This window comes from Convolutriloba macropyga, chromosome 3, assembly GCF_964194025.1.
Source record: "Convolutriloba macropyga chromosome 3, txConMacr16.3, whole genome shotgun sequence".
NCBI classification, from domain to species: Eukaryota; Metazoa; Xenacoelomorpha; order Acoela; family Convolutidae; genus Convolutriloba; species Convolutriloba macropyga.
In genome coordinates, this window is record NC_134470.1 from 19,152,511 (window position 1) to 19,167,316 (window position 14,806).

At 35.2% G+C, this 14,806-nt stretch overlaps 1 protein-coding gene across 1 annotated transcript in view; it reads right to left on the minus strand.

The window, feature by feature from the left end:
- Positions 1 to 14,806, minus strand: part of LOC142336555 (uncharacterized) — a 70,833-nt gene that overhangs the window by 20,907 nt on the left and 35,120 nt on the right. The window contains exons 11-14 of the mRNA XM_075385464.1: positions 7,440 to 7,559; positions 6,846 to 7,189; positions 5,481 to 5,766; positions 3,523 to 3,612 (exon numbers count right to left, since the gene is read on the minus strand). Of these exons, the coding sequence (XP_075241579.1) occupies positions 3,523 to 3,612; positions 5,481 to 5,766; positions 6,846 to 7,189; positions 7,440 to 7,559 (840 nt within the window). The remainder of the gene's footprint in view (positions 1 to 3,522; positions 3,613 to 5,480; positions 5,767 to 6,845; positions 7,190 to 7,439; positions 7,560 to 14,806) is intronic.

Sequence of the window (14,806 nt, forward strand, 5' to 3'; positions counted from 1 at the left end):
CATTGATGACGTAAAAACGTGATTTTTTTGAGATCAGTGACAGGTTTTTGTACGGATTGTCTGCTATTTTTTTGTCACTGTTGTCCACAATTGAATCATGTTTTTCTCACTCGGTATTGGCTGACAAAATAAAGTCACTCGTGTTGGCAAACGCGGACTCTGCTGAAATTGAAGGATTGGCGACGTAATGAAATGCAATTGGAAACTGGTAATATCCAGTGTAAAATTAACTGGTTTTGGTGATAACAACAAACTCTTTCCGGTTGCCTTGTCTAAAATATGGCCTAAGGATAGTGATCCCTTTAATATATGTAAACTGAAAAACTAAATCTATCACAAAACTCTTGTAAAAGAGCGCCCATATCGAGGCGGAAGTGTAAGTGTTTTTATCCACGTAGATAATAATTTTAAGAGAACTTGATTTTCAAATAGAATTTTTTGGAATCAAGTTCAAATTTGGCAATGAAGTAGTTCTTGTTCTGGCGTTGCATAGGCCCAATAATTTTAAAAAAACGTGTTTTTAGAACATTTTAAGAGCTTTTTGACAGAAATGAGACAATTGAAAGCTAAATCATGCATTTTTGTCCACTATAATATTGGCTCAGAATGCTTCAAGTTTTAATTGACTACAGTGAATTAATTCCGTGCTTTAAGGTAGTATTTCAAAACAAAGAACCCACTCGAGTGGCATCTCATTCAGCAAAATGTATAAACCATCTTATAACTAACCCAGGTTGAGGTGCCATCTGGAAGTGACCTCTGATCTGACCAAGTCCAACGCACACGGTGTGTTCCCAGACCAAAATTACAGGGTCTGGGATTTGGTGCGAGCGCACAATAGTATGATCAGAGGTCACTTCGGTCTGGGGATGGTATGATCAGAGGTTACTTCGGTCTGGGGATGGTATGATCAGAGGTCACTTCGGTCTGGGGATGGTATGATCAGAGGTCACTTCGGTCTGGGGATGGTATGATCAGAGGTCACTTCAGTCTGGGAATGGTGAGATAAGAGGTCACTTCAGTCTGGGAATGGTGAGATAAGAGGTCACTTCAGGATGGTAATGGTCTGATGAGAGGTGGATTCTGGCTCATATTATTCTGATCAGAGGCCATTTCGTGCTGAATTTTTTTTTTGATTCTTTGTTTTTTCCCAAGAGATGTCGGCTCTGCCAAGAGCAACAAAAAGCAGCATTCTGATCAGAGAGACATCTAGAGTCTGATGTCTCTGATCAGAAACAAGAGTGTACAGCTGCTAGAACATGCCAGTCTCCTTACAAGGAAGTTTTGTTTAACTGTAGAATAAGATGTTTTATATAGAAAGCTGTCTAAATTTATCCATTGACATCGAAATATGCACTAATGTATACTAAATAAATTTTTAGAAAGCAGTTGGGTTATCTTTTCGTTAGCATTAATACTTTTAGAATAGTTTTTTCTTTAGATGAATTTAATAATGCAAACATCATTTTGTATGAAATGAAAATATTTCATATAATTCGTCTGATGAGGTGATTGCGAGCGCACAATAGTCTGATCAGGAGTGACTTTTGAGCGCACATTAGTCTGATCAGAAGTGATTTTGAGCGCACAATCGTCTGGACGATGGTCTAGGTTTGGCCTGGGCCATGGTCGCACAGTCGTCTGGACAATGGTCTGATTTTGGTCTGATCAGAAGTCCTTTCCGTCTGGAAAGGTCTGATCAGAGACAGTTTCCAGCGCACTTAGAGCGCACACGGTGTTTCGATCGCTCTTTAGTCTGATACTTTGGACTGGCACGGTCTGATCAGAGGTCACTTCCGGATGGCTTCTCAACCTGGGAAGCTTGCAATGCATGTAAGACTGACACCAATCAAAGCTAAATAAGTAACAATTTGTGAATTATTTGTTCTTTTGTAACAGACAACACTGCCGAAAGCGAAGAAAAAGGAGAATTGTTTCGGATAAAATACTTCAATGGTATCAAAATTTCAGAGGAAACCATAAGTAAGATACGTTTTAATTACAGCATGAACTCATTAAATCAGTTCCCCGGAGCGACACAATGATTGCAAACAAATTTGAGTTAAAGTCTTTTCATGGGTCCATCATTGGTCTTTCAATGGGTCTGCTTTTTCCCCATTAACGTAGTCAGCATGTATCCTCCTTCTCCTTTTACGATTTAAGAGAACCACAAGTCACTCAAAAACCTGAATTTTTTTAAACAGATAACTAATAATTTTGGAAGGGGAAAAAAACTGAAAAACGCCGAAATTTTGTCATGCCTAATGGGACTAGGACCAATACACTTAAGCTAGCTGGTTTCATTGAATCAAGTAATGTTGTTATATACTCAAGCTGCAATAACTCTTTATCTCAAGATTTGGCAAAATTCTTAAGGCTTTTGGCAGTTTTCCAACTGATTCTTAAGTTAAACTGCTCGGGTGCAAAGCTATTTAGTCTCACTCCGGTTCTGTATCTGTGTTTATAGAAGCAGAAGAAAAAATTAAAAAAGTTTGAATTTTGAAAAAAAACAGCGTTATGAATAAACTAATGGTGGACCCATGAAAAGACCTTAACACGACTTTGTTAGTTATAAAATGACTGATGATGAGCCCATGAAAAGACCTTAGCTGGACTTTATTCGGTATGAAAAGACTTTAGCTCGACCCATGAAAAGATATTAGCTCGAATTTAACTAGAAAGCTTGACCGTGTAATTATAGTCAATATTGCCCCCCCCCTCCCCTACTAGACTTTTAAAGTCTTTTCATGAGTCGAGGCCTGGGCCTGGGTCTGGCATATGCTTTTAACAAATTGATAGAACCTGAAGGTTTTCCGGATTTCTGCGAGATAGCTGATGTTACCTCTTTGCACTAGTATGACGGCAAAAGAGACGTAGGTAACTAATTACCAATTATTATGCTGCCAGTTTTCAGTGAGGTCCCTAGAAATACTTCTTCAGAGTCCTTTTTTGAGTTTCGAGTTGTAAATTGCTTTCTCTAGAACAATTTTTGGATTTAAATCTCATCGCCTTGTTTTCACGCTATACTTTTTTTACTTATCCAAGTTAAGAAAAAGTCTACAGAAAACAGTACATACATGACCACTGGACAGTACATACAACCGATTGGATCTTCACTCTTTCATCCCCCTGCGGGCGAAGCGTTCGCCTCCCCGGAGCGATTGTTTTGACTGGTTTTCCTCAATCTCGGAGTTTTAAAGTACAAACTGAAAGCAAAAATAGCTCCTGATACCATGTCGGTTTCATAATTAAAGCGTCCAGCATCTCAGATATGATGAACAACAAACACTCAACAGTTGTCCAGTTCTGCCTTTACACTGGATCAGGGACCTGGGTGGTCGATCCTTCTGATCAAGTTATAGTCGCAACAGAATCGCACAATGAATATGAAGCAATGAGTTAATGATGCAATCAATAAAAATGAACAAGTGTGTCCTTCAATTATGATTTGCCGAGGTCACAAATACATGGCATACGTGCACCTGAATGATAAAAGATATTTGAAACATGGTTTAAGCTGACCTTTTTGACCAATTGAGCAATTTTGTTCTTGTATCGCTCAACTTTGGTTTCTGCTTCGAACAACTTGCCGAAGTCGGTTTCGCCAAAGCCCTGATAGACAACACCTTTGCAATAATTTTGAGACTATTTCTAACTAACTCGAAATTTCGTGTCATACTAAAAAAATATAAATATATGAATCAAATCGCGGGTTTGCAATTTTGGGCTGAAGTATTTAGCCTTCTTTTGAGTTAACAAAGATTGTGTCAGCAGTTATTAGGCGTATTAATTGGAAGAAAGTGGACTGAAAAAGATTATTTCGTGCCATTTTTGATGAAAAAAGAGTGACTTTTGAAAAAGTTAGCCAAATATTCTTATCATCAAATAGGCTCAAAATTTGAATCAAACAGTTCAATGACGCTTTTCTAACTTTAGAGATTATACTGACAACACTATCGTTAACAATTTTAACATATTTTTAAGCAAAATTGGCAACAATTTTTTTAAAAATACGAAAAATGACAACAGAAACAACGAAATTTAGTCAAATCTTCTCAAAATTTAAACCGCGATACCTCCATGGAGAAAAAGAAACTCAAAAAATCTTTTTTGTTATATTTTCTACGCTGTACGGGCTTTCTAATGATACTACTCACCACCCTTTACAATGAATACATCGATCGGCCAAAATTGACTGAACAAAAAAACCAGTTGAGTATATAATTTATCCCCCAAAAAAGTTGGATGGAAAAAACAAGTAATGCATTTTTGAAATGTTTTTTGTCCCCTAACAATGAACAACAAATTAAACAAATTGAAACAAATTATCTTCCCCTGGCATTTTAAGAAAATCTAATGTCAGAAAAAGGCCTTGGTTTTTTGCCTATTTCTTACCTCCGAAATTTCATATCTAACTATCACAGTGAGCAAGACCAGGTCACTTACTCACAGAGAAGGGTACCTTTGTTACCTGAAGAAGGGTAACAAACCAATTGAGTTAAATATTATCAATAGTTTTAATATCAATATAAGGAATTATCTTCCCGGGGCTTTATATAAAAAACTAAATCCAGAAAACGGCCTTAAAATTTCGCCCATGTCTTACATCCGAAACTTTAGATTTATCTTTCACAGTGAGCAGGCCAGGTCACTTACTCGCAGAGAAACACATATAAAAAATTTTTGTCTTAAAACTTAGGATTTAAAAAAGTTAAAAGTTCGTATTATCAAAAAATTTATAATTAACTTATTTCTTAGTTTCTTATTTTGGCAATCCGTGGTGAGCAGTATTTAGTGCTAAACTTAAAAACATTATCAAATTTTTGTTTACACTGACAGAAATTGTCATTCTTGTCGAACAAATACAATAAAGTGAGTTCTCCTTATCTTTTTCACTCCAAGAGCTTTTTAAATATCATTTAGATGACAAGACAACTACTGTTCTCTGGTTGTTGGATTTTGCCATAATGGACTGAAATTGACCCTTAATTTTTCACTGGTCTATGGTTTGACAAAAACAAATTGGCTTCAGATAGTGTTTTTATGATATTTTTACTTAAGAGAGTTTTCTTTAAAATTAAACGAAGAAGAAAATTCATTTTGATGTCCCTCTTAACTCAAACTGACTCCAGGCGTGATCAGCATGCTCTCATTTTGAAAAGAGCGGATCAAACTCATTATGACACAAAGCTAACGTAGATAATTAGTTTTTTTACCCCCTATTTTTTGTTCCGAGAACCCCCTGCCTTTGGATTGTTTTCCTTATATAAAAAGTGATCAAAAAAAGACTATTTGTTAGAAACTAACTCGCAATAAAAATTAGGCGCAACAAAAAAATTAGACTTACTTCTTGCAATACAAAAGTCCGTTCATGGTGCGGCTGGTGAGGAGATCAACTTCTCAAATATTCATGCAGCGGATAAGCAAAAAGTGGGTGGTCTTTGCCCTATGAAGAATGGTCGATATGAGAATGTTCTTACCTCTATAGAGAAACCTTTTTCTAATTTTGCCATTCTGATGTCAATATTCCTCCATAATTCCTGTTCCGTAGTCACCACCCCTCCTTTCTTCCCCTCCTTATCTGGGGATGTAACTGGAGTGTCGTCTTCATCCACTAGCGTCATCGTTCCCCTAGGTCGAGGAAACTCATTAGAGGCCGGAGGAACTCCGAAAATGAAGGCATTTCTGAACTCTTCGAAGGTGTCGTCATCGAAGTTGATGGCGTATTGTGAGATGACCTCTGTGATCCAACGGACTCGTCTCAACCTAAACACAAGAGAAAACGGCCGTTGCTGCACGTCCTTTGAATACCTTGAAATTATATATAAAAACAAATGTTCTGTTGGTCTTTATGGAAAAGGAATTTACCTATTAAATAAAATAAATAAAATAAAAAAAATGACCATAAGCTGATAAGTTAAAAAGGCCAATAGGTCTGAAAAAAATCGATTTAACTATTAAAATCCAGGTTTTAATTCGGTCTGTTCTAGGCATGATAATTTTCAATTTATGCGCATAATCGGCATTTTTAATTGTCTGTGAGCTTGTACATTCTGTTGAAAAGATGTGAAAAATTCTGTCTTGTATGACTAAAGTTGGTAAAGATTTACAATGGCTGTTTTCAAAGTAAGTCCCCATAGCAACCAAATCCCGTGATTATAGCGCTAGCATGGAATTAATTTCCAAGTCCATAAAACCTCTAACTTTCACGCAATTTTAAGCAAAATTTTAAATCTGAATTCTGGCCAGCAGTAGCTTGCCTGTGTGTCACTTCTCCGTAAATTCTTAAATATTTCTTGACTTAAAACTAAAATGAAACATTATCAAAAAGGAGATCTCAGATGACGCAACTGCTAACAACTTATTCATTAACGTAACCATTATGTCATAGATCTGTCTAATCATAGTTGTGTGTTTAATACAAATTCGTAGGTCTGTGTGATTTTCCAGCTTTTTTCGAGTGGATGCTCTATTTGCTTCCTCGATAGTCTTCTTCGATGTCTTTCATCGTCACTCACAAAGGAATTCCATTAAGTGCTCATGAAATCAGTTTTTCTCTACAAGATTACCTGCGAAAAGAATTTACCGGAATCAAATTGTTCTTGAAAAGACTTCTGCCTGACAATGAAAAAACTTTACAGCTAGACATAGAGTTTATAGTTCTTTCATAATTCGAGGTTTAAAAATGCTAACGGACTCGTTCTTATATGTGAATGGTAAAAATATCAAAATTGCAAACAATCATGAAGCTCTTGGTGAATAATATGTGGATTTATATAACAACATGAAAGACTTTTGGAAATATGTCCAATTAACGGTTATGTCTGAACAATGATATCCCTTACTTGTAGAGATTGCCCTTTTCAACGCTTAGAGCCAGCATCATTTGCATAATCTGCATCAAGTATCCCTCTATCGGTGAATCTCTGGTCGTAAACTGCAAACATTCTGCAATTCCAGCGAAACTTTGCAACTGGCCCTGTTTGAACACTGCATTCGCATCCATAGGATTTATCTCTTCGGGGTGGAAAATTTCAAGTATTGTTTGTTCCATTCCCGTTATGAACAAAACATTGTCGCATAACTTTTCCTCGAAAATCTGGTTGCTTTTGATGGGAACTGAAACGTCGGGTTGTTCGTATTTTTGAGTTAACTTGTCAATTTCTGTGATTAAGTCGCTGTGTAGCTCCTAAAATGAATCTGACATTTTAGAGAGATCGGATAGTAGGTCATTAACCGTCCCCCCCCCCCCCCAAAAAAAAAAAACCCGCTACAACCCAGGATGAAATTAATAAAATAATCCGTATTCACACGAAAGCATCTGCATGGCTGTATTGATTCGGTATTGTGAAGTTAAAGCTGTATTGTAACAGTTTATTATTTCTGTGAAATAAAATTCAACTCTATTGAATAATTTTTGGGCAGTAAAAAGCGCAAACCTCGGCCTTGCTGATGACTTTTAGTCCTCTGAATTCCTCCCAAATTGTGGCCGCGTACAGCAACTTGCTCTCGGCTGACACCTTGTCCAGAATACCACACACGAAGTTGATCAGCTCCCTCTGCAGAAATGAAAAAAAAAATATTTTGTTAACTTCTTAAAACAATTTCAGTATTAGAAAAAAACTTTGTCGTATAAAATACAAAAATCTGCATCTCTGTCTTAGATCATGTACAAATTTGTATAAACTTTAATGAAAAGGAAATTTTGAAAACCTATAAGATTATATTACCCGTTAGTAAATATAATCTTGTTTAACCTTAAGAGTTACTATTGATGTTATATTCAATTTTCTCTTTTCATGATAGTTAGCATATTTCGCTGTACGAAAATCGAAGTTTTCATATTCCGTTATGAATTTGGTGCCATCGAACACCTGTAGATTAACAATTGTAGTTCTAGCATTTTTATTTAAACAAAAAGAAATTGCAGGCCACTCAAAAACACAAATCGAACTCAAAGCAAAAGTTTCATCTTCTTTTGCGTGAAATACTGTATCAGAGCTTTGATTATGTCAATCCTTATACTTGGCAAGTCTTGACTCAAGTCTTCAGCAAAGTTTTTAGTGTTGCTTTTCTTTCGTTTCGTTTCGATAGAAAGCAGCCGCCATTTACAATTACTTTCCTTCAAGACTCTCCAAAGTGAAAAAAGAATCACAAAAACTCCAACAATGAAGAGCAATGTCCAGCTTAGAGAGAAGGAAAAAAGTTTCTGATAAGGCTCCAGTACCTCAGTCATGGCCACTCCTTCCTATACATTGAAAAAAAATATTTCCAAATGCAGACATGGGACTTTCTGAGTACATATAAGTTAGTAGACGCGCAAATCAAAAATATCTTGGTAAGATTGACAACATTGCCGTACTTCTGACAAATTTTAGCCGATTATAATATGCATTAATTATAAGTGATGTCTTTCTTAAACACACCTCTGCTGTTTAACCGCTGTGCAATGATTGAGACTCTTTAAGCCTTGGTCAAGACATGCCAAGTCTTGGCCAAGACTTGATTCAGGACTTGACATGTCCAGCAAGACTTGACAAGAATTCGCAAGTCTCCAAAAATTGAAATAAAACGTGATCAGTACTGACTTGTCAATTCAAGACGTGTACTTCACCGGAGTCGTACTTATCAAGACTTGCAATAAATTTCAGATTTAACTACTTTCTGCACTTGTTTTAAATACATATTTTTTTCTGCAAGTGACCACAGTTTAACTAACACTACGTTATGAATTAAACAAATTCGTTCTAACCTATTTTTTTTTAACATATCAGAAGAAAACAAACTGACATCACACAAGCTTTGAATTTTATCTTCAAATTTTATTTCTTGCATGCATCATCCAGACTTTTACCTGTTCGGGCTTAGACGAATCGAAATCACGAAATGAAACTATCGTACAAAATGCGGAACTAAGTTTAAAAGAACAACCCTTTTCTACGTTTAAATAACTGGAAAACACAGAATTCTAACGTTTATAGTATTATAGGCTCACTAGTACAACAACGGGGGAACCACGCAAAAATATTTAGAATGCAGAAAATACCCACCTATGTGGACACTTAGAAGGAGATTTGTGTCATTCCCAACTTGGTACATGGTGTCCTCCTTTGCAGTTCTTTTAAACCTTCATTACTACTCATGTTAGTATTTTACAAATGAACGCACATGGAGACGAACTATAGGGAATATTATCTTGCTTTTGGGGCACAATTGAAACAACAAAACAAAATAACTATTTAATGTAAATTTCAACTCGTGAAATAAGGTCATGATTCAAGCTTTTATCATACTTTTTCAAAAAGATATGATACGGAAATCTTGCTGACAAAACAATTATTTTACAACAAGAAAGATTGGCTCACTCCATGACATGTTGATCAGAATGATATTATATTTTTTTTGTTTGAAAAATGAAAATCAAACACTCGGTCGCACAATTGAGTTTCTGTACTGAAAAACTGATGGAGAAACTCGAGTTTCTTAACTGCCTACTTTTAAAATTTTGCAAGTATGAAACATGAAATAATTGTGTATGGTGTGGGAAAGAGACAACTATTCACTCAAATTTGCATATTAAAGCAGTGAATCAACGTATGTTTTTTAAAGCTAGCGACACAACTATAAGTTTGACGACCATAAACCATTGTGAATTTGTTTTGTTTCAATAATTGTATGAAAAGTTATCGTGCTTCTCTATGTTTACGGAGAACATATTTGTTTCTCTTTTTTGTTTATTTCCTTAAACAACATTTATAAAAATTATTCTCTCATTTTTCCACATAGATTATATATATAAATCTTGGTTTTTTATTCGAAATTTTGGTGATTGTTCTACAATATAGGATTTTAGGGTATATATCTGGCTAGCACGAGCTAATAGTGTGCAAATTACGAATTTTTCAACAGAAGAATTACTTTTTTGTTTAAAAAAATTAACTCTGATTGAGGTCAGATTTTCCCCTATTTCGACTTTCGTCAATAAATTGCCTGTTTTTGCTGTTAAAAATTTTCGGAGATTTTTCAAAGATCTTTTGTCTCCCGGGTCCATGTTTGGCGGTAAATTTTTATAAGAAATGCTGTGAAATGTGCTAGAAAAAAATTCACAGCAAATTTTTTACATCTTTTTTGCGATGAATGCAGTGAATCGCGGCGATTTATTTATTTTCACCGCGTTTTCTGTATTCTTAAAAAAATGAATCGTCCGTACACGGGTGAGAACCTCTGACCTCGTGGATGCCTTAAACTGCTTACTCCACTGCGCCAACTGTAACTTAATTTTGTAATATTTTTTGTGAATTTAAATCAGATTGAGTAAACGTTGGAAGGCAAATGCAGTGAAATGCGGTGAATTTTTTTTCACCACTTTCACCGCACTTCTTACAATAATTGCCACAACAGTCGATGCGGTGAATTTTTGTAAGAAATGCGGTGAAATGCGGTGAATTATTTGTTTTCAACACATTCACCGTAATCACAGCAACTCTTACAAATATTCACCACATTCACCTCATTTCTTACAAAAAGTTACCTTAAAACCTCGACTCGCGCTTAGACATCAATCTAGGATCATTTAAGATCTCTTTGGTTGCATGCAAGGATCGCACTAAAAAATAAGTTACGATTTTTATTATAACATATAATATCTATGTAGAAACATCGGGAAAGCTCAACCATGGAGGTTTGCCCATTAATGATCACCCGGGTTGACAAAAAGTTTTAGTCATAGAACTTTCATATTATGGACCATTGACTTCATAAATCAAAAAAGTTTTAAGAGATTGGAAAGACTATAACTTTCCCATAAATGAAAGTTCTATGACTAAAACTTTTCCATAAATGGAAGTTTCATGACTACAACTTCTTCATAATATGGAAGTTCTATGGATACTACTTCTCCATAACAACAGAAAGGAGGCATTTAAAAAGTCTTGGTTTTTTCGTGAGTCCTCATGAGCTTCTTAAACTACAAGGGAAAACAGTTTTGACTGTTTTTCTTGCAGAATAAGCAAAAATGGAGGCTCTTTTTTTCCAAGACATGAAATATAGCTAAAATCTAAAATCCCGGATAAGCCAGGAACATTATAGCACATCATAGAAGAAAGAAACAACGCACAATTAAAATACAGCACATGGGAGAAGGTGCCTGTAAGGGCACAAAGGGATGGACATTTAACAAAAAATCGGTTTTTTTAAAAAAAAAAAAAAAAAATTAGCCCCCAAAACTTAAACGAAGACGCCAAACAAAAAAAGCCGGTGCCTTACAATCCTTATGGATAGAAGGCACTGCCAAAACAGTATGGGTAACATTGAACAACTAATTGACCCAGAAGGTCCCATTATATTTTTTAAATAAAATTGACTTTTTGAGAAACTCTTGACGAAATTGCAGAACTTGAACTTATACATCAATTATGGGAAATTTTCTCATTCCATAGCCAACGTTAGCCTAACACACGATTGTCATGTCAATTTGAGCAACCAAAGCCCAGTAGTAAAGAAATGAGAGCAATTTTTACATAAAAAACGGACGAAAAATCTGCGTTTCCGAACTACACGCTTTTATATGTATCAAATTTTAAGCTTTGACCCAGAAGAAAAATCTCTGGGTGTTTTACCATCCTTATAGATAGGAGGCATCGCCAAAATAGAATGGGTAGTATTGAACAGCTCATTGAGACAAAAGGTCCTATTATATTTTTTGAATAAGATTGACTTTTTGAGAAACTCTTGACGAAATTGCAGAACTTGAACTTATACATCAATTATGGAAAATTTTCTTATTCCATAGCCAACGTTAGCCTAACATACGATTGTCATGTCAATTTGAGCAACCAAAGCCCAGTAGTAAAGAAATGAGAGCAATTTTTACATAAAAAACGGACGAAAAATCTGCGTTTCCGAACTACGCGCTTTTTTATGTATCAAATTTTAAGCTTTGACCCAGAAGAAAAATCTCTGGGTGTTTTACCATCCTTATGGATAGGAGGCATCGCCAAAATAGTATGGGTAGTATTGAACAGCTCATTGAGACAAAAGGTCCTATTACACTTTTTGAATAAGATTGACTTTTTGAGAAACTCTTGACGAAATTGCAGAACTTGAACTTATACATCAATTATGGGAAATTTTCTTATTCCACAGCCAACGTTAGCCTAACACACGATTGTCATGTCAATTTGAGCAACCAAAGCCCAGTAGTAAAGAAATGAGAACAACTTTTACATAAAAAACGGTCGAAAAATCTGCGTTTCCGAACTACACACTTTTTTATGTATCAAAATTTAAGCTTTGACCCAGAAGAAAAATCTCTGGGTGTTTTACCATCCTTATGGACAGTAGGCATCGCCACAATAGTATGGGTAGAATTGAATAGCTCATTGAGACAAAAGGTCCTATTATATTTTTTAAATAAGATTGACTTTTTGAGAAACATTTGACGAAATCGCAAAACTTGATGTTATATACCACTTCTGGCAAATTTTCTTGATTCATGGCCAACGTTAGCCTAACGCACGCTTGTTGAATCAATTTGAATAGCCTAGACTCAGTAGTAAAAAAATGAGACTACTTTTTACATAAAAAACGTTAGAAAAATTCGCGTTTCCGACCTTCACCTGTTTTATGTAAGAATTTTTGAAGTATTGAACCAAACGAAAAATCTCGGGTAGTTATAGAATCTGTATGGATAGGAGACACTACCAAAACAGTATGGGTAGTATTAAAGAGCTCATTGAGCCAAAAGGTCCTATTATATTTTTTGAATAAGATTGACTTTTTGAGAAACATTTGACGAAATCGCAAAACTTGATGTTATATACCACTTCTGGCAAATTTTCTTGATTCATGGCCAACGTTAGCCTAACGCACGCTTGTTAAATCAATTTGAATAGCCTAGACTCAGTAGTAAAAAAATGAGACTACTTTTTACATAAAAAACGATAGAAAAATTCGCGTTTCCGACCTTCACATGTTTTATGTAAGAATTTTTGAAGTATTGAACCAAACGAAAAATCTCGGGTAGTTATAACATCTGTATGGATAGGAGACACTACCAAAACATTATGGGTAGTATTAAAGAGCTCATTGAGCCAAAAGGTCCTATTATATTTTTTAAATAAGATTGACTTTTTGAGAAACATTTGACGAAATCGCAAAACTTGATGTTATATACCACTTCTGGCAAATTTTCTTGATTCATGGCCAACGTTAGCCTAACGCACGCTTGTTAAATCAATTTGAATAGCCTAGACTCAGTAGTAAAAAAATGAGACTACTTTTTACATAAAAAACGTTAGAAAAATTCGCGTTTTCGACCTTCACCTGTTTTATGTAAGAATTTTTGAAGTATTGAACCAAACGAAAAATCTCGGGTAGTTATAACATCTATATGGATAGGAGACACTACCAAAACAGTATGGGAAACATAGAACAACTAATTGACTCAGCAGCTCCTATTACATTTTTTAAAAACGATTGGCTTTTTGGGAAACATTTGACGAAATCGCAAAACTTGACTTTATATAAAAATTATGCAAAATTTTCTTGATTCATGGCCAATTCTAGCCTAACGCACGCTTGTTATCTCAATTTAAATAGCCTAGACTCAGAAGTAAAGAAATGAGACTAATTTTTACATAAAACACGATCGAAAAATTAGCGTTTCCGACCTACACCTGTTTTGTGTAACAATTTTTTAAGCATTGGCCCAAAAGAAAAATATCGGGTTGCTATAACATCCTTATGGATAGGAGGCACTGCCAAAACAGTACGGGTAACATTGAAGAACTCCTTGAGCCAGAAGGTCCTATTAAATTTATTAAATACGATAGACTTTTTGAGAAACAATTGACGAAATCGCAAAATTTGATGTTATATATGACTTCTTGAGAATTTTCTTGACTCATGGCCAACGTTAGCTTATTGAACGCTTGTTATATCGCTTTGAGCAGCCTCGACTCAGTAGTAAAGAAATGAGACTAATTTTTACAAAAAAAAACGATCGAAAAATTAGCGTTTCCGACCTACAAAGGTTTTGTGTAACCATTTTTTAAGCAATGGCCCAAAAGAAAAATATCGGATTGTTAAAAACTCCTTATGGATAGGAGGCACTGCCAAAACAGTATGGGTAACATTGAGCAACTCCTTGAGCCAGAAGGTCCTATTAAACTTTTCAAATACGATTGACATTTTGAAACAATGGACGAAATCGCAAAACTTGATGTTATATATCACTTATGGGAATTTTTCTTGATTCATAGCCAACTTTAGTCAAACGCATGCTTGTTATATCGCTTTGAGCAGCCTAGACTTAGTAGTCGAGAAAAAAGAAGGCATTTTAAACAGAAAACAGACGATATTTTTGCGTTTCCGAACTTTACTTTTCTAATGCAGCATTTTTTCAAGCATTGAAACCTAAGCAAAAAATTTTGATTTGATGCAATCCATATGGATAGGGCAGACTAAAAAAATAGTATGAGCAACATTCAACAACTCCTTGACCCATGGGGCTACATCAAATTTTGAAAAACGAGACGACTTTAGAGAAACAATTGACGAAATTGCAAAACTTGACTTTATATAACACTAATATCCATTTTTTTACATCAAACCCACCATTAGCCCAACACACGTTTTTCTTATCACTTTTAGTTGCCTAAGCCCAATAGTCTAGAAATAAGAAGGCAATTAACATAAAAAAACAGACGAAATTTTTGCGTTTCCGAACTTCAACTTTCTATGTAAAAATTTTTCAAGTATTGAACCAATAGCAAAAGTTTTTGATTTATTACAAACCATATGAATG